General features: G+C 48.3%; 1 protein-coding gene across 1 annotated transcript in view; it reads right to left on the bottom strand.

The window, feature by feature from the left end:
• Positions 1-21,112, bottom strand: part of SLC35F5 (solute carrier family 35 member F5) — a 79,036-nt gene extending 57,924 nt beyond the window's left edge. Inside the window, exons 1-9 of the mRNA XM_044274181.1 lie at positions 18,579-21,112; positions 18,001-18,447; positions 17,121-17,366; positions 10,114-10,389; positions 9,908-9,989; positions 9,720-9,807; positions 9,565-9,629; positions 7,156-7,260; positions 5,738-5,897 (exon numbers count right to left, since the gene is read on the bottom strand). Coding sequence (XP_044130116.1) covers positions 5,738-5,897; positions 7,156-7,260; positions 9,565-9,629; positions 9,720-9,807; positions 9,908-9,989; positions 10,114-10,389; positions 17,121-17,366; positions 18,001-18,447; positions 18,579-20,099 — 2,990 coding nt within the window. The 5' untranslated portion in view covers positions 20,100-21,112. The remainder of the gene's footprint in view (positions 1-5,737; positions 5,898-7,155; positions 7,261-9,564; positions 9,630-9,719; positions 9,808-9,907; positions 9,990-10,113; positions 10,390-17,120; positions 17,367-18,000; positions 18,448-18,578) is intronic.
• Positions 21,113-21,682: the final 570 nt, after the last annotated feature.

The following is a 21,682-nucleotide window of genomic DNA, read 5'->3' as shown; positions in this document are numbered from 1 at the left end:
TACAGGAACAATATCCATTGTATGGGGGGGGGGGTGAGCACTGTCTGGGGGATAACACTGTGCAGGAACAATATCCATTGTATGGGGGGAGGGGTCTGCACTGTCTGGGGGATAACACTGTGCAGGAACAATATCCATTGTATGGGGGGGAGGAGTCTGCACTGTCTGGGGGATAACACTGTGCAGGAACAATATCCATTGTATGGGGGGAGGGGTCTGCACTGTCTGGGGGATAACACTGTGCAGGAACAATATCCATTGTATGGGGGGAGGGGTCTGCACTGTCTGGGGGATAACACTGTGAAGGAACAATATCCATTGTATGGGGGGAGGGGTCTGTACTGTCTGGGGGATAACACTGTGCAGGAACAATATCCATTGTATGGGGGGAGGAGTCTGCACTGTCTGGGGTATAACACTGTACAGGAACAATATCCATTGTATGGGGGGGATGAGCACTGTCTGGGGGATAACACTGTGCAGGAACAATATCCATTGTATGGGGGGATGAGCACTGTCTGGGGGATAACACTGTGCAGGAACAATATCCATTGTATGGGGGGGATGAGCACTGTCTGGGGGATAACACTGTGCAGGAACAATATCCATGTATGGGGGGAGGGGTCTGCACTGTCTGGGGGATAACACTGTGCAGGAACAATATCCATTGTATGGGGGGAAGGGGTCTGCACTGTCTGGGGGATAACACTGTGCAGGAACAATATCCATTGTATGGGGGGGGGGGGGGTCAGCACTGTCTGGGGGATAACACTGTGCAGGAACAATATCCATTGTATGGGGGGGGGGGGGGGGGGGGGGTCAGCACTGTCTGGGGGATAACACTGTGCAGGAACAATATCCATTGTATGGGGGGGATGAGCACTGTCTGGGGGATAACACTGTGCAGGAACAATATCCATTGTATGGGGGGAGGGGTCTGCACTGTCTGGGGGATAACACTGTGCAGGAACAATATCCATTGTATGGGGGGAGGGGTCTGCACTGTCTGGGGGATAACACTGTGCAGGAACAATATCCATTGTATGGGGGGAGGGGTCTGCACTGTCTGGGGGATAACACTGTGCAGGAACAATATCCATTGTATGGGGGGGAGGAGTCTGCACTGTCTGGGGGATAACACTGTGCAGGAACAATATCCATTGTATGGGGGGAGGGGTCTGCACTGTCTGGGGGATAACACTGTGCAGGAACAATATCCATTGTATGGGGGGAGGAGTCTGCACTGTCTGGGGGATAACACTGTACAGGAACAATATCCATTGTATGGGGGGGGGTGAGCACTGTCTGGGGGATAACACTGTGCAGGAACAATATCCATTGTATGGGGGGAGGGGTCTGCACTGTCTGGGGGATAACACTGTGCAGGAACAATATCCATTGTATGGGGGGAGGGGTCTGCACTGTCTGGGGGATAACACTGTGCAGGAACAATATCCATTGTATGGGGGGAGGGGTCTGCACTGTCTGGGGGATAACACTGTACAGGAACAATATCCATTGTATGGGGGGGGGGGTGAGCACTGTCTGGGGGATAACACTGTGCAGGAACAATATCCATTGTATGGGGGGAGGGGTCTGCACTGTCTGGGGGATAACACTGTGCAGGAACAATATCCATTGTATGGGGGGAGGGGTCTGCACTGTCTGGGGGATAACACTGTGCAGGAACAATATCCATTGTATGGGGGGGAGGAGTCTGCACTGTCTGGGGGATAACACTGTGCAGGAACAATATCCATTGTATGGGGGGAGGGGTCTGCACTGTCTGGGGGATAACACTGTGCAGGAACAATATCCATTGTATGGGGGGAGGGGTCTGCACTGTCTGGGGGATAACACTGTGCAGGAACAATATCCATTGTATGGGGGGAGGGGTCTGCACTGTCTGGGGGATAACACTGTGCAGGAACAATATCCATTGTATGGGGGGAGGGGTCTGCACTGTCTGGGGGATAACACTGTACAGGAACAATATCCATTGTATGGGGGGGGGGGGGTGAGCACTGTCTGGGGGATAACACTGTGCAGGAACAATATCCATTGTATGGGGGGAGGGGTCTGCACTGTCTGGGGGATAACACTGTGCAGGAACAATATCCATTGTATGGGGGGAGGGGTCTGCACTGTCTGGGGGATAACACTGTGCAGGAACAATATCCATTGTATGGGGGGGAGGAGTCTGCACTGTCTGGGGGATAACACTGTGCAGGAACAATATCCATTGTATGGGGGGAGGGGTCTGCACTGTCTGGGGGATAACACTGTGCAGGAACAATATCCATTGTATGGGGGGAGGGGTCTGCACTGTCTGGGGGATAACACTGTGAAGGAACAATATCCATTGTATGGGGGGAGGGGTCTGCACTGTCTGGGGGATAACACTGTGCAGGAACAATATCCATTGTATGGGGGGAGGAGTCTGCACTGTCTGGGGGATAACACTGTGCAGGAACAATATCCATTGTATGGGGGGAGGGGTCTGCACTGTCTGGGGGATAACACTGTGCAGGAACAATATCCATTGTATGGGGGGGATGAGCACTGTCTGGGGGATAACACTGTGCAGGAACAATATCCATTGTATGGGGGGGATGAGCACTGTCTGGGGGATAACACTGTGCAGGAACAATATCCATTGTATGGGGGGGATGAGCACTGTCTGGGGGATAACACTGTGCAGGAACAATATCCATTGTATGGGGGGAGGGGTCTGCACTGTCTGGGGGATAACACTGTGCAGGAACAATATCCATTGTATGGGGGGAAGGGGTCTGCACTGTCTGGGGGATAACACTGTGCAGGAACAATATCCATTGTATGGGGGGGGGGGTCAGCACTGTCTGGGGGATAACACTGTGCAGGAACAATATCCATTGTATGAGGAGGGGGGGGTCAGCACTGTCTGGGGGATAACACTGTGCAGGAACAATATCCATTGTATGGGGGGGGGGGGTGAGCACTGTCTGGGGGATAACACTGTGCAGGAACAATATCCATTGTATGGGGGGAGGGGTCAGCACTGTCTGGGGGATAACACTGTGCAGGAACAATATCCATTGTATGGGGGGAGGGGTCTGCACTGTCTGGGGGATAACACTGTACAGGAACAATATCCATTGTATGGGGGGGGGATGAGCACTGTCTGGGGGATAACACTGTGCAGGAACAATATCCATTGTATGGGGGGGGGGATGAGCACTGTCTGGGGGATAACACTGTGCAGGAACAATTTCCACTGCATGGGGGGGGGGGGGTCAGCACTGTCTGGGGGATAACACTGTGCAGGAACAATATCCATTGTATTGGGGGAGGGGTCAGCACTGTCTGGGGGATAACACTGTGCAGGAACAATATCCATTGTATGTGGGGGGTGGGGGGGGGGGGGTCAGCACTGTCTGGAGGATAACACTGTGCAGGAACAATATCCATTGTATGAGGGGGGGGGGGGGGTCAGCACTGTCTGGAGGATAACACTGTGCAGGAACAATATCCATTGTATGAGGGGGGGGTCAGCACTGTCTGGGGGATTACACTGTGCAGGAACAATATCCATTGTATGGGGGGGGCAGCACTGTCTGGGGGATAACACTGTGCAGGAACAATATCCATTGTATGGGGGGGATGAGCACTGTCTGGGGGATAACACTGTGCAGGAACAATATCCATTGTATGGCGGGGGGGGGGTCAGCACTGTCTGGGGGATAACACTGTGCAGGAACAATTTCCACTGCATTGGGGGGGGGGGGTCAGCACTGTCTGGGGGATAACACTGTGCAGGAACAATATCCATTGTATGAGGGGGGGGGGGTCAGCACTGTCTGGGGGATAACACTGTGCAGGAACAATATCCATTGTATGGGGGGGATGAGCACTGTCTGGGGGATAACACTGAGCAGGAACAATATCCATTGTATGGGGGGGGGGCAGCACTGTCTGGGGGATAACACTGTGCAGGAACAATATCCATTGTATGGGGGGGGCAGCACTGTCTGGGGGATAACACTGTGCAGGAACAATATCCATTGTATGGGGGGATGAGCACTGTCTGGGGGATAACACTGAGCAGGAACAATATCCATTGTATGGGGGGGCAGCACTGTCTGGGGGATGACACTGTGCAGGAACAATATCCATTGTATGGGGGGGGGGGGGGCAGCACTGTCTGGGGGATAACACTGTGCAGGAACAATATCCATTGTATGGGGGGGACAGCACTGTCTGGGGGATAACACTGTGCAGGAACAATATCCATTGTATGGGGGGGATGAGCACTGTCTGGGGGATAACACTGTGCAGGAACAATATCCATTGTATGGGGGGAGGGGTCTGCACTGTCTGGGGGATAACACTGTGCAGGAACAATATCCATTGTATGGGGGGGGGGAGTCTGCACTGTCTGGGGGATAACACTGTGCAGGAACAATATCCATTGTATGGGGGGATGAGCACTGTCTGGGGGATAACACTGAGCAGGAACAATATCCATTGTATGGGGGGGGGGCAGCACTGTCTGGGGGATAACACTGTGCAGGAACAATATCCATTGTATGGGGGGGACAGCACTATCTGGGGGATAACACTGTGCAGGAACAATATCCATTGTATGGGGGGGATGAGCACTGTCTGGGGGATAACACTGTGCAGGAACAATATCCATTGTATGGGGGGGATGAGCACTGTCTGGGGGATAACACTGTGCAGGAACAATATCCATTGTATGGGGGGGATGAGCACTGTCTGGGGGATAACACTGTGCAGGAACAATATCCATTGTATGGGGGGAGGGGTCTGCACTGTCTGGGGGATAACACTGTGCAGGAACAATATCCATTGTATGGGAGGAGGGGTCTGCACTGTCTGGGGGATAACACTGTGCAGGAACAATATCCATTGTATGGGGGGGATGAGCACTGTCTGGGGGATAACACTGTGCAGGAACAATATCCATTGTATGGGGGGAGGAGTCTGCACTGTCTGGGGGATAACACTGTGCAGGAACAATATCCATTGTATGGGGGGAGGGGTCTGCACTGTCTGGGGGATAACACTGTGCAGGAACAATATCCATTGTATGGGGGGAGGGGTCTGCACTGTCTGGGGGATAACACTGTGCAGGAACAATATCCATTGTATGGGGGGGATGAGCACTGTCTGGGGGATAACACTGTGCAGGAACAATATCCATTGTATGGGGGGGATGAGCACTGTCTGGGGGATAACACTGTGCAGGAACAATATCCATTGTATGGGGGGAGGGGTCTGCACTGTCTGGGGGATAACACTGTGCAGGAACAATATCCATTGTATGGGGGGAGGGGTCTGCACTGTCTGGGGGATAACACTGTGCAGGAACAATATCCATTGTATGGGGGGGATGAGCACTGTCTGGGGGATAACACTGTGCAGGAACAATATCCATTGTATGGGGGGGATGAGCACTGTCTGGGGGATAACACTGTGCAGGAACAATATCCATTGTATGGGGGGAGGGGTCTGCACTGTCTGGGGGATAACACTGTGCAGGAACAATATCCATTGTATGGGGGGAGGGGTCTGCACTGTCTGGGGGATAACACTGTGCAGGAACAATATCCATTGTATGGGGGGAGGGGTCTGCACTGTCTGGGGGATAACACTGTGCATGAACAATCACCATGTGAGATGGGAAGACCATCATCACTTCCATCATCTTACCGTTAGGCCCTCAGATACTCACCACAGCCAGAGGAACTCCGACAGCACGGTGCCCACCAGGCCGTTCACCACCAAGTACATCCAAACCACTTTACTGGGAAACTCAAAAGCTTCAAACTTTGTGTAATGTAGGACAAAGAATCCGGGCCATAGGAGGAGAAGGTTAAAGAGGCCCACGAAGCCTGGAAGACAAGGTATCACCGGTCACATGTATCTGCCCCTGAGGAGTCACTGCGTGCTCCCTGCCCCCACAGGGAAGTGCAGTCAGGTATTACCTTCTCATGTATGTCGGTTTTAACTTCATCCCATTAATTTCCCATTAATTTCCCATTTGAGATACTTTGCTCCTCAGCTACAACTTAGATTTGTGAACTGGAGATGGAGGGGCTCATGGATGAGGTCCCCGGGTGCTGTATGTGCAGGTAAACCCCCGGCCATTGTATATATATATATATATATATGTTACAGGCTTACAGCGCCTGCCTCGGCAATCTGGTAGCTGCATCTCCAGGCTTCTGGACCTGACCTGACCCAGCAGAGTCCTAACAGTGACCACAGGAGCTAGAACACAGCCGAGCACCAGAGCCATCAGGCTACCCAATGGGCTTACACCTCAGGTAAATAAAAAGGCGCTCAAGGCCCCCCCATCCGTTGTTTCCTGTAGCCCTGACCCAGGTAATGAAGGAAACCGTGCCCACTCCATATTGTCTCTCCTTCTTCTCACGTTGAAGTTTGTATTTTTACATTCTCATTCAATTACAAAGTTCTAGACTCATGACCGAATGTCCTGTCTTTACTTTGTAATAATTTCCCTCCTTCTTGGCCCAAAGCCATGATGACACGCTGTTGGCGATGTACACGCAGGTTGAGATGAAAGGGAAGGTCACTTTAAGGAGAACACAACTCCATTTCTTTCCTGAGCAGCTCCACTTAACCCTTCGTTTGGCCCCATCATCACATCGGTAGAGCTGATTTCGCTCACCGGGCACTTCCATGGTTTGGGGTAAGGCTCTACCATAGCAAGAGGAGTGACCCGGAATGTGATAAAAAGGGGATTTTACAAAACATTTTAAAAAAATCCCTAAAAACGGCTGAACTGCGTCCACTCCCGAAAACCACAGGTGTCCTAGGGCCTAAACCAGCACCTGCATGTGGAGTGCTGCAGACACACCCCTGTGAGCGGGACTAGGCCGGGACTGAGGTAGAGCCATTGAAGTGTTCCTGTTCACTGACAGCAAGCAGGCGCCCTAGGATAGGCCATCAGCATTGATTAGCTGTTCAGGGGTGGCTCCGTCCCCATACACAAGTGACCTTCCAGGGCACTTCATTGTCTGGTGACTAATGGGTGTGTAGACTTTGGCAACCCATTTACATCTTAATTCCGCTTTGTCTCCAGGATTGAGAGAGAAGAGGGAATAGACGATGAAAGACAATGCTCACCAAAAAACATGGGGATGTCAAGCTTCTCCTCCCGCTCCACCTTCCTCTTAATCATGACAACGTAGACCGCATACAGGACGGCGCCGAGCAACGACCACAGGGACCCTGAGGTGGGGGAGATTACCAAAGGGGCGTTAGACTGTAAAGAGTGCAGCCCACCACTCACACAACCCCTCAACATGCGGGCTCTGCACGGCTCTATATACAGACAAGATCATAGGAGAGATCTACCATGGAGCAGGAAAGGGATCCCCTGTCTACACTGTACGGTCTCTATATACAGACAAGATCACAGAGAAGGTTTGATGGGGGATCTACCACAGAGCAGGGATCCACTGTGTACACTGTACAGTGTCTATATACAGACAAGATCATAGAGGAGGTCTGATGGGGATCTACTATTGAGCAGGATAGGGATCCAATGTGTACACAGTACAGTCTCTTTATACAGACAAGATCATAGAGGAGGTCTGATGGGGATCTACTATTGAGCAAGATAGGGATCCAATGTGTACACAGTACGGTCTCTTTATACAGACAAGATCATAGAGGAGGTCTGATGGGGATCTACTATTGAGCAGGATAGGGATCCAATGTGTACACAGTACGGTCTCTTTATACAGACAAGATCATAGAGGAGGTCTGATGGGGATCTACTATTGAGCAAGATAGGGATCCAATGTGTACACAGTACGGTCTCTTTATACAGACAAGATCATAGAGGAGGTCTGATGGGGATCTACTATTGAGCAGGATAGGGATCCAATGTGCACACAGTACGGTCTCTTTATACAGACAAGATCATAGAGGAGGTCTGATGGGGATCTACTATTGAGCAGGATAGGGATCCAATGTGTACACAGTACGGTCTCTTTATACAGACAAGATCATAGAGGAGGATTGGTTACTTAACTTGGAACGGGGGGTCTATAGAAAGAGGGGTGCCATGGCCAAATTCGAAAAGCTCTGGACTCCTTGGATTGATGCCCCCGGGTTGGCGTCCAGGGAACTTCAGAGATACCGTCTGGGATTAGTGTGAGGGCTTTATCGATCATTGTACGTATTTGGCTCGGTGATTGGCGATTTCTCACTGAAGACATGGGATGCTTTTACGATATGTAATGTGGGGAGGTTATGGCCGATGACAGATGTATGGTCCAACTTCGATTATAAGATCATAAACTGTCTTTCAATATTTTGTGGGATTGTTGTAGGGATGGGGCTTGTGCCTGTGGAATTTGAATGCAATTGCACTGATGTAACCGGATGCTGCAGCTATGGAAGATGGAGGGCATCACACTGATGGTTTGTGGGGGGAGGGTGTGTGGGGGTTGGGGCCTTACGTTTGTAATATTAAAAATTGCTAATAAAAAATTACTTAATAAAAAAAAAAAAGATCATAGAGGAGGTCTGATGGGGATCTACTATTGAGCAGGATAGGGATCCAATGTGTACGAGGTCTGATGGGGATCAACTATTTAGCAAGATAGGGATCCAATGTGTACAAAGTACGGTCTCTTTATACAGAAAAGATCATAGAGGAGGTCTGATGGGGGGGTCTACTATGGAGCAGGACAGGGATATACAAGATCATAGAGGAGGTCTGATGGGGATCTACTATTGAGCAGGATAGGAATCCAATGTGTACACAGTACGGTCTCTTTATACAGACAAGATCATAGAGGAGGTCTGATGGGGGGGTCTACTATGGAGCAGGACAGGGATATACAAGATCATAGAGGAGGTCTGATGGGGATCTACTATTGAGCAGGATAGGGATCCAATGTGTACGAGGTCTGATGGGGATCTACTATTGAGCAAGATAGGAATCCAATGTGTACACAGTACGGTCTCTTTATACAGACAAGATCATAGAGGAGGTCTGATGGGGGGGTCTACTATGGAGCAGGACAGAGACACACAATATCATAGAGGAGGTCTGATGGGGATCTACTATTGAGCAGGATAGGGATCCAATGTGTACACAGTACAGTCTTTATATACAGACAAGATCATAGAGGAGGTCTGATGGGGGGGGTCTACTATGGAGCAGGACAGGGATATACAAGATCATAGAGGAGGTCTGATGGGGGGGGTCTACTATGGAGCAGGACAGGGATATACAAGATCATAGAGGAGGTCTGATGGGGGGGGGGTCTACTATGGAGCAGGACAGGGATATACAAAATCATAGAGGAGGTCTGATGGGGGGGGGGTCTACTATGGAGCAGGACAGGGATATACAAGATCATAGAGGAGGTCTGATGGGGATCTACTATTGAGCAGGATAGGGATCCAATGTGTACACAGTAAGGTCTCTATGAACAGACAAGATCATAGAGGAGGTCTGATGGGGGGTAGGATCTAATGGAAATGCCAGCAGATGTTCCATGTCATCAGGCACGTTACCGATCGTGTCTTGATCTCTGGAGTCTTCAGATCCTGATAAGCTGACGAGCACCACACCACCAATACTGTGAATGAGAAAGAAGGGAGACCGTGACATCAGGATGACCGCAGGCAACGATAATATGGGGGTCAGTATAAACTTAGCCTCCATTCACCTTAAAACAACAGCCAGAAACTTGGAAAGAGTGAAGCGGTCGCCGCTGTTACTGGGAAAGATGGACGCCAGGATCAGTGTGAACAGACCTGAAATAAAGAGTGAGAAGTTCAGAACAATGGCGCCCCCACTGGCCATGCAGAAACTCACCATGATCGCCCAGCAATGAGGAGTAAAATGGGAAACCACCTGATGTGGAGGAGATGATGTTCACAATGGCGACCTGCGTATCCGATAGTGCCTCCTGATAGGAATAATTGGCCAAGAACCACTGGGTAGAGGAAGGAAGAAACAGTGACTGGTCAAAGAAAAGCGCTAGAGCCATACTGACCGGGAGGATACCATTCAGAACCACAACATCTCCCCGAGGCTCAGGAGAACACTGCAAGCCTTACCACAAAACAGAAGAAGAAACTGATCTTGGCTACTTGGCAGACGGAGAACTTCCCGCTCGTTCGTAGCCCTGGCTCACTGTCTCGGACTGGCGGGTGCGACATGCGGGATAATTTGGCTTCAAGAGCTTGACTTGATGGGAGCTGCCGCACTTCCATCAGGTTACTAAACCGAACACGTGGCTTCTTTACAGCTAAAGATGGAAATACAAAGCATAAGCCAATGGGCCGAACACAGAGGCACCACCCTGAACAAATGGTAGACGAGGGGGTCATCCACTACACAAGAAACAAGTATCCAAAGGGTTAACACAAATAAAGGGCTGAGGTGCCAACATATCCCTGTGAAGCCGAATATGTGACACACCAAACATATAGAAATTAGCCGAGCCCACCAAATCTGGGTGTATAGTAATATCACGTTACATGTACTAGATTACCGGAGATGAGATCTGGATGTAGAGTATATTACACGTTACATGTACTAGATTACCGGAGATGAGATCTGGATGTAGAGTATATTACACGTAACATGTACTAGATTACCGGAGATGAGATCTGGATGTAGAGTATATCACACGTTACATGTACTAGATTACCGGAGATGAGATCTGGATGTAGAGTATATCACATGTTACATGTACTAGATTACGGGAGATGAGATCTGAATGTAGAGTATATCACATGTTACATGTACTAGATTACGGGATCTGGATGTAGAGTAAATCACATGTTACATGTACTAGATTACCAGAGATGAGATCTGGATGTAGAGTATATTACACGTTACATGTACTAGATTACCAGAAATGAGATCTGGATGTAGAGTATATCACACGTTACATGTACTAGATTACGGGAGATGAGATCTGGAAGTAGAGTATATCACACGTTACATGTACTAGATTACCGGAGATGTGATCTGGATGTAGAATATATCAGTCGTTTACATGTACTAGATTACCAGAGATGAGATCTGGATGTAGAATATATCACACATTAGATGCACTAGATTACCGGAGATGAGATCTGGATGTAGAGTATATCACACATTAGATGTACTAGATTACCGGAGATAAGATCTGGATGTAGATCTATAGATTACCGGATCTGGATGTAGAGTATATCACATGTTACATGTACTAGATTACGGGAGATGAGATCTGAATGTAGAGTATATCACATGTTACATGTACTAGATTATATCACACGTTACATGTACTAGATTACCGGAGATGTGATCTGGATGTAGAATATATCAGTCGTTTACATGTACTAGATTACCAGAGATGAGATCTGGATGTAGAATATATCACACATTAGATGCACTAGATTACCGGAGATGAGATCTGGATGTAGAGTATATCACAGATTAGATGTACTAGATTACCGGAGATAAGATCTGGATGTAGATCTATAGATTACCGGATCTGGATGTAGAGTATATCACATGTTACATGTACTAGATTACGGGAGATGAGATCTGAATGTAGAGTATATCACATGTTACATGTACTAGATTACGGGATCTGGATGTAGAGTAAATCACATGTTACATGTACTAGATTACCAGAGATGAGATCTGGATGTAGAGTATATTACACGTTACATGTACTAGATTACCAGAAATGAGATCTGGATGTAGAGTATATCACACGTTACATGTACTAGATTACGGGAGATGAGATCTGGAAGTAGAGTATATCACACGTTACATGTACTAGATTACCGGAGATGTGATCTGGATGTAGAATATATCAGTCGTTTACATGTACTAGATTACCAGAGATGAGATCTGGATGTAGAATATATCACACATTAGATGCACTAGATTACCGGAGATGAGATCTGGATGTAGAGTATATCACACATTAGATGTACTAGATTACCGGAGATAAGATCTGGATGTAGAGTATATCATGTTACATGCACTAGATTACCGGAGATGAGATCTGGATGTAAAGTATATCAGTCATTACATGCACTAGATTACCAGAGATGAGATCTGGATGTAAAGTATATCAGTCATTACATGTACTAGATTACCAGAGATGAGATCTGGACGTTACATGCACTAGATTACCAGAGATGAGATCTGGATGTAAAGTATATTAGTCATTACATGCACTAGATTACCAGAGATGAGATCTGGATGTAGAATATATCATGTTACATGCACTAGATTATCAGAGATGAGATCTGGATGTAGAGTATATCACACATTAGATGTACTAGATTACGGGAGATGACATCTGGATGCAAAGTATATCAGTCGTTACATGTACTAGATTACCGGAGAAGAGATCTGGATGTAGAGTATATCAGTCGTTTACATGTACTAGATTACCAGAGATGAGATCTGGATGTAGAGTATATCACACGTTACATGTACTAGATTACGGGAGATTACACCTGGATGCAGAGTATATCAGTCGTTACATGTACTAGATTACTGGAAATGAGATCTGGATGTAGAGAATATCAGTCGTTACATGTATTAGATTACGGGAGATGAGATCTGGATGTAGAATATATCACACGTTACATGTACTAGATTACTGGCAATGAGATCTGGATGTAGAATATATCATGTTACATGCACTAGATTACCGGAGATAAGATCTGGATGTAGAGTATATCATGTTACATGCACTAGATTACCGGAGATGAGATCTGGATGTAGAGTATATCATGTTACATGCACTAGATTACCGGAGATGAGATCTGGATGTAAAGTATATCAGTCATTACATGTACTAGATTACCAGAGATGAGATCTGGACGTAGAATATATCATGTTACATGCACTAGATTACCAGAGATGAGATCTGGATGTAAAGTATATCAGTCATTACATGTACTAGATTACCGGAGATGAGATCTGGATGTAGAGTATATCATGTTACATGCACTAGATTACCGGAGATGAGATCTGGATGTAAAGTATATCAGTCATTACATGTACTAGATTACCAGAGATGAGATCTGGATGTAGAATATATCATGTTACATGCACTAGATTACCGGAGATGAGATCTGGATGTAGAATATATCACATTACATGTACTAGATTACCAGAGATTAGATCTGGATGTAGAGTATATCACACGATACATGTACTAGATTACCAGAGATAAGATCTGGACGCAGAATATATCACTTTACATGTACTAGATTACTGGAGATGAGATCTGGATGTAGAATATAACACGTTACATGTACTAGATTACCGGAGATGAGATCTGGATGTTTAGTATATCACACGTTACATGTAGTAGATTACCGGAGATGAGATACGGATGCAGAATATATCACTTTACATGTACTAGATTACCGGAGATGAGATCTGGATGTAGAATTATCACGTTACATGTACTAGATTATCGGAGATGAGATCTGGACGTAGAATATATCACATTACATGCACTAGATTACCAGGGATGAGATCTAGATGTAGAATATATCACGTTACATGTACTAGATTACCAGAGATAAGATCTGGACGTGGAATATATCACATTACATGCACTAGATTACCGGAGATGAGATCTGGATGTAGAATATATCACGTTACATGTACCAGATTACCGGAGATGAGATCTGGATGTAGAATTATCACGTTACATGCACTAGATTACCGGAGATGAGATCTGGATGTAGAATATATCACATTACATGTACTAGATTACCAGAGAAGAGATCTGGATGTAGAGTATATCACACGATACATGTACTAGATTACCAGAGATAAGATCTGGACGTAGAATATATCACATGTTACATGTACTAGATTACCAGAGATAAGATCTGGATGTAGAGTATATCACACGTTACATGTAGTAGATTACCAGAGATAAGATCTGGACGCAGAATATATCACTTTACATGTACTAGATTACTGGAGATGAGATCTGGATGTAGAATATATCACGTTACATGTACTAGATTACCGGAGATGAGATCTGGATGTTTAGTATATCACACGTTACATGTAGTAGATTACCGGAGATGAGATACGGACGCAGAATATATCACGTTACATGTACTAGATTACAGGAGATGAGATCTGGATGTAGAATTATCACGTTACATGTACTAGATTATCGGAGATGAGATCTGTATGTAGAATATATCACGCTACATGTACTAGATTACCAGGGATGAGATCTGGATGTAGAATATATCACGTTACATGTACTAGATTACCAGAGATAAGATCTGGACGTGGAATATATCACGTTACATGTACTAGATTACCAGAGATGAGATCTGGACGTGGAATATATCACGTTACATGTACTAGATTACCGGAGATGAGATCTGGATGTTTAGTATATCACACGTTACATGTAGTAGATTACCGGAGATGAGATACGGACGCAGAATATATCACGTTACATGTACTAGATTACAGGAGATGAGATCTGGATGTAGAATTATCACGTTACATGTACTAGATTATCGGAGATGAGATCTGTATGTAGAATATATCACGCTACATGTACTAGATTACCAGGGATGAGATCTGGATGTAGAATATATCACGTTACATGTACTAGATTACCAGAGATAAGATCTGGACGTGGAATATATCACGTTACATGTACTAAATTACTGGAGATGAGATCTGGATGTAGAATATATCATGTTACATGTACTAGATTACCGGAGATGAGATCTGGACGTAGAATATATCACGTTACATGTACTAGATTATCGGAGATGAGATCTGGACGTAGAATATATCACGTTACATGTACTAGATTACCAGAGATGAGATCTGGAGGAAGAATATACCACATTACATGTACTAGATTACCAGAGATGAGATCTGGAGGTAGAATATACCACATTACATGTACTAGATTACCGGAGATGAGATCTGGATGTAGAATATATCACGCTACATGTACTTTGATTACCAGAGATAAGATCTGGACGTAGAATATAATCACACATTACATGTAGTAGATTACTGGAGATGAGATCTGGATGTAGAATATATCACTTTACATGTACTAGATTACCGGAGATGAGATCTGGATGTAGAATATATCACGTTACATGTACTAGATTACCGGAGATGAGATCTGGATGTAGAATATATCACGTTACATGTACTAGATTACCAGAGATGAGATCTGGATGTAGAATATATCACGTTACATGTAGTAGATTACCGGAGATGAGATCTGGATGTAGAATATATCACGTTACATGTACTAGATTATCGGAGATGAGATCTGGATGTAGAATATATCACGTTACATGTACTAGATTACCAGAGATGAGATCTGGAGGTAGAATATACCACATTACATGTACTAGATTACCGGATATGAGATCTGGATGTAGAATATATCACGTTACATGTACTAGATTACCGGAGATGAGATCTGGATGTAGAATATATCACATTACATGTACTAGATTATCGGAGATGAGATCTGTATGTAGAATATATCACGTTACATGTACTAGATTACCAGAGATGAGATCTGGAGGTAGAATATACCACATTACATGTACTAGATTACCGGAGATGAGATCTGGATGTAGAATATATCACATTACATGTACTAGATTATCGGAGATGAGATCTGGATGTAGAATATATCACGTTACATGTACTAGATTACCAGAGATGAGATCTGGAGGTAGAATATACCACATTACATGTACTAGATTACCAGAGATGAGATCTGGAGGTAGAATATACCACATTACATGTACTAGATTACCGGAGATGAGATCTGGATGTAGAAAATATCACGTTACATGTACTAGATCACCGGAGATGAGATCTGGATGTAGAATATATCACGTTACATGTACTAGATAATCGGAGATGAGATCTGGATGTAGAATATATCACGTTACATGTACTAGATTATCGGAGATGAGATCTGTATGTAGAATATATCACGTTACATGTACTAGATTACCGGAGATGAGATCTGGAGGTAGAATATACCACATTACATGTACTAGATTATCGGAGATGAGATCTGGATGTAGAATATATCACGTTACATGTACTAGATTACCAGAGATGAGATCTGGAGGTAGAATATATCACGCTACATGTACTAGATTACCAGAGATGAGATCTGGAGGTAGAATATACCACATTACATGTACTAGATTACCAGAGATGAGATCTGGATGTAGAATATATCACGTTACATGTACTAGATTATCGGAGATGAGATCTGGAGGTAGAATATATCACGCTACATGTACTAGATTACCGGAGATGAGATCTGGATGTAGAATATATCACGTTACATGTACTAGATTACCGGAGATGAAATCTGGATGTAGAATAAGGAGATTTTTGTGAAACTCACCTGTAAAATCTTTTTCTCGTCTTTTCCATTGGGGGACACAGACCATGGTTATAGCTTAGAGGTATTACTAGGAGGGACACTATGCAAAAACTAAGCTCCTCCTCCTCGGGCTATACCTCCAGACACCTCCAGGAGGACTTCAGTCGTTGCAAAAGCAGTAGGAGAAGGAGAACTGAAAAAACCACAATGGAAACCATCACACCAACTAAACAAAAAAAGCGGGCGGGAGCTGTGTCCCCCAATGGAAAAGACGAGAAAAAGATTTTACAGGTGAGTTTCACAAAAATCTCCTTTTCTCGTACATTCCATTGGGGGACACAGACCATGGGACGTCCAAAAGCAGTCCATGGGGTGGGAAAAACCAACACCGCCAGGAGAAAAAACGTCCAACCGTTAAACGGGCACCACGGCCTGCAATACCCTGCGCCCGAGGACAGCATCAGCCGAGGCCAGCGAGTGCAACTGATAAAACTTTGTGAACGTATGCAAGGACGACCAAGTGGCAGCCTTACACAACTGGGAGGCGGAAGCGAGATTGCGTCTGGCCCAGGAAGCTCCCACTGCCCTTGTGGAGTGAGCGGTAATCCGCGACAGGGGAACCTGACCACGAGCGCGATAGGCCGCAGCAATAGCGGAACGGATCCACCGCGCCACACTAACCTTGGAAGCCGCCAGACCCTTACGAGACCCCTCGGGAACCACAAAGAGGGAGTCCGAACGACGAAAGTAGGCGGTGGCCCCCAGATACACTTTCAGGGCCCTGACGACGTCCAGGGAGTGGAGAGCACGTTCCTTGGGGTTCGCTGGAGAAGGACAAAAAGAGGGCAGGACAAGATCCTCGTTATGGTGGAACGGGGAAACCACCTTGGGCAAAAAAGAAGGATCCGGCCGTAGCACCACCTTATCCTGGTGGAAGACCAGAAAAGGCTCCTGACAGGAAAGCGCGGCCAGCTCCGAAACCCTCCATGATGGAGGTAATGGCCACCAGAAAAACCACCTTCCAGGTGAGGAAGACTAGGGAGACCTCCCTCAGAGGCTCAAAAGGCGCCTCCTGAAGGGCGCGCAGGACCAGGTTAAGATCCCAGGGGGGTAAGGGAGGAACATACGGAGGAACCGAATGCGCCACCCTCCTGCAGGAAGGTTCTCACAGGCCCCAAAAAGGCAATAGACCGTTGAAAAAAGACCGCCAAGGCCGAAACCTGACCCTTCAAAGAACTGAGCGACAGCCCCACCTCAACGCCGGACTGTAGAAAGGCCAGCACCACCGGAACAGAGAAACGAAGCGGCGGAAAACCCGACTTCTCACAAAAGGTTAGATAGGCCCTCCAGGTGCGATAATAGATCCGCGAAGAAGCCGGCTTTCGAGCTCTGATCATGGTTCTCACCACTGCATCAGAGAAGCCTCTCTTCCTCAGGATGTAGGTCTCAATAGCCACGCCGTTAAACGCAACTGACGTGAATTCTGGTGGAAGAGCGGTCCCTGAGATAGAAGATCCTCTCTGTCGGGAAGAGGCCACGGAACGTCTGCTAGCATTCGAACGACGTTGGAGAACCAAGCGCGGCGAGGCCAATCCGGAGCGATAAGAATGGTCGGTATCCCCTCCGCCTCGATCTTGCGCAGCACCTTCGGCAACAGAGGAAGTGGAGGGAAGACATAGAGGAGGTCGAATCGCTGCCAAGGAGACACCAGGGCGTCCACTCCGCACGCCCTTGGGTCCCGAGCGTGGGCCAGGAACACCGGCACCTTGTTGTTTAGCCGGGACGCCATTAAATCCACGTCCGGACGGCCCCATCGGCGGCAGATGTCCTCGAACACCTCCGGATGTAGGGACCACTCTCCCGGATCCACCTTGGTGCGGCTCAGAAAATCCGCCGTCCAGTTGTCGACGCCCGGAATGTACACCGCCGACAACACTGGAACATGAGACTCCGCCCATAGGAGGATCCTCGCCACCTCCTGCATCACTGCCCGACTGCGCGTTCCGCCCTGATGATTGACGTAGGCCACAGCCGTGGCATTGTCCGACTGAACACGCACCGGCCGAGCCGCAAGGAGGGAAGTCCAGTGGGAGAGGGAGTTGAAGATCGCCCTTAGTTCCAAAACGTTTATCGGAAGACGGGATTCCTCCGTCGACCAGACCCCCGAACTGTGAGGTTCCGGAGAACGCCTCCCCAACCGATGAGGCTGGCATCGGTGGTGACTATCGTCCAGGAGAACGGAAGGAAGGACCTCCCTGATGAGAGATTCGGGGAGGCCTGCCACCAGGGGAGAGACAACCAAATGTGCCGGGACAGGCGGACGGGAGCGTCCAGACCCCGAGAGGTCTTGTCCCATAGGGCAAGAATCCACTGTTGAAACGGTCGAGTGTGGAACTGGGCATACGGAATCGCCTCGAAGAAGGCGACCATAAGGTTCAGAACCCGCATGCACTCCCGAATGGTGGGACAAGGAACTTGTAGAAGGAGCGACACCGCCCTCCGAATCTGAGAGGACTTGGAATCCGGAAGAAACACCCGAGAACTCGAGGTGTCCAAAATCATCCCCAGGAAGGAGAGTCTCTGGGAAGGGTGCAGAGAGGATTTTGGTAGATTGATCAGCCACCCGAACCGTTCTAGAGATTGAACGGTAATTCGGATGCTGTCCTCGGCCTGTGGAAGAGACAGGGCTTTTATCAAGATGTCGTCCAGGTAGGGCAACAACGAGATGCCCCTGGTGCGAAGAAGCGCCATGAGAGGTGCCAAAACCTTGGTGAAAACGCGAGGGGCAGTCGCCAACCCAAAAGGCAGGGCGACGAACTGGTAATTACGACCCCAGATGGCAAAACACAAAAAGCGATGGTGAGACTTCACATTCGGGACGTGTAAGTAGGCGTCTTGAATGTCCACAGACGCGAGAAATTCCCCCGGAAGCAGAGAAGCAATAACGGAGCGAATGGACTCCATGCGAAACTTCCGCACCCTTAGAAACTTGTTTAGAAGCTTCAGATCCAGTATCGGGCGCACCGACCCCCCCTTCTTCGGAACGACGAACAGGTTTGAGTAAAAACCTGTTCCCTGTTCCTCTGGGGGAACGGGAAAAATGACACCCCGGTCCAGAAGAGAGGAGACCGCCAAAAGGAGGTCCGAGGCCCTGGCTGGATACCCCGGAACGCGAGACGGGAAAAAGCGTTCCGGCGGGCTGGACGCGAACTCCAATTTGTAACCGGACGTCACAATCTCCAGAGCCCAGGCGTCCTGAACATGAGCCCTCCAGACCTGCTGAAAGGAGAGCAAACGGCCCCCCACCACGAGGGGTGGGGGCACCCCTTCATGCGGAGGGCTGCTTGGGAGCAGGGGGACGGGTTGACTGTGCCCGTGGTCGCCAAGAGGGCTGGGGTTTGAAGAAAGGCTTCTTGCGGGATTCCTGGGATCCCCCAGCCGACGAGGACGAAGACGTCCTGGCCGTGGAGAAGCGACGAAAGGACTGGCCCCGGAACCCTGAAGCCCGAGATCGAAAGGGCCGTTTGGATCTGGGTTGAGGCAGATGAGTACTCTTGCCCCCCGTTGCGGCAGAAATGAATTCGTCCAACTGGGCACCAAAGAGTCTAGATCCTTCAAAGGGAAGGTTAGCGAGGGAACGCTTGGAAGAAGCATCAGCATCCCACACCTTCAACCAAACCTCTCTACGCTGAATGACCGAGAGGGCCGAAATACGGGCAAATAGGGAACCGATATCCATTGAAGCCTCACAGAGATATTTAGAAGCCTGAGACATTTGGAGAATAAATTCCAAAGTGTCTGCAGGGGCGCCCTGTTCCGTCAGATCCTGGTGGTGGCGCCGCAACCACACCGTAAGGGCTCTGGCAACCCAAGCCGACGCAAAAGCCGGTCGCAGGGAAGCGCCCGCCAGAGAGAAGATGGACTTGGAAAGTGAATCCAGGCGTCTGTCCACCGCATACTGCAGGGAGGAACCGTCTAGGACAGGAAGGGCCGTGTTCTTGGCCAACCTGGCCACTGGAGGATCTACCTTAGGGGAAGAAGTCCACTTTTCCACCGAGTCAGAGGGGAAAGGGGAAAGCATATCCATGCGCTTGGTGGCCGAAAATTTCTGATTGGGTCGGTCCCAAGCCTTTGATATGACCGCTGTGAATTCCTCATGAACGGGGAACACCGCGGATTCGGGCCTTTAGGGCGGAAAGAGGGAGAACTCCCGACTAGTGGAGGGAGTGGAATCTCCGTGGATATTAAAAGTGTCACGGACAGTCTCCACCAATTCGGATACCATGGTGGAAAGCTTAGGCAGGGGTTCCCGCTCCGTGGCCTCGTCCGATCCGGACAATTCCCCTTTGGATTTGCGCTCCCCACGAGAGGGAGAGTCAACCGGGCATGCCTCAAGGCGTGGGGGAGAAGCGGAGTCATCCGATGAGGAATGCTGCCGCTCACGCTGCCTCTTAGACGTCAAACGCCCCCTGTGAGAATCACTGAGAGGAGATGGAGCGGTGGACGCCACTGGAGTAGTAGCTGCCATACGCTCCATGAAGGACATGGCTGCCTTGGCAACTAGGGCCAGATCCGCTGCCGCACTAGACATGGCGGAAGCCCAGGCGGGTACCGACGGTTCCGCAGGGGCAGAGGGAGGACTGGGCTGAGCAAGAGAAGGAGGCTGATCCTGTCCAGGAGCAGGGCATGAGTCACAGGTGCCAGAGGCAGAAAAAGGCAGAAGGCACACCTTGCATGACCCCAAAAGAGCCTGAGAGGAGGCCTTGGCAGATTTAAGTGCCCCAGGCTTTGGCATGATGGAACCCCACAGTAAAAGATCTCCTACCAGTTGCTGCAAAGATCAGGAGCAGAGCAAGCTGTTCTCCTACCACCCAGGCAACGCTAGCAGAAGTCTCCGGTGTAGAGAGATGAGGAGCTGCACGGCCGTGAGCAAACAGAGTCTCCGGTGTAAGGAGAGTCAGAGCGGCATGCCGAGGCTCCGCCCCCCCGAACGCGTCATTATGGCGCGAAAAAAGCGCGCAAAATAAGCCCGCGCGAAAATATGCGCGAAAATCAGCGCGCGCGCGATTTAAACAAACACCCCGACTCCCCTCACGTGGTGCAGCAGGGGTTAACGAGGCCATGGAGGAGCGGCCTGCCGGCGGGCAGCCAAGGCCCGACGAGAGAAGCGCTGAAGCCCACAGTTTAAGGGGGAAGAGATGCCAGTACTCCAGTGCCAAAATGAAGAAAGTGCCCCATCAGGA

The sequence above is a fragment of the Bufo gargarizans genome, unplaced genomic scaffold (assembly GCF_014858855.1).
Source record: "Bufo gargarizans isolate SCDJY-AF-19 unplaced genomic scaffold, ASM1485885v1 original_scaffold_1545_pilon, whole genome shotgun sequence".
Lineage (NCBI taxonomy): Eukaryota > Metazoa > Chordata > Amphibia > Anura > Bufonidae > Bufo > Bufo gargarizans.
The sequence above is the reverse complement of the archived record's forward strand: the minus strand, read 5'-3'. Positions and strand labels throughout refer to the sequence as shown.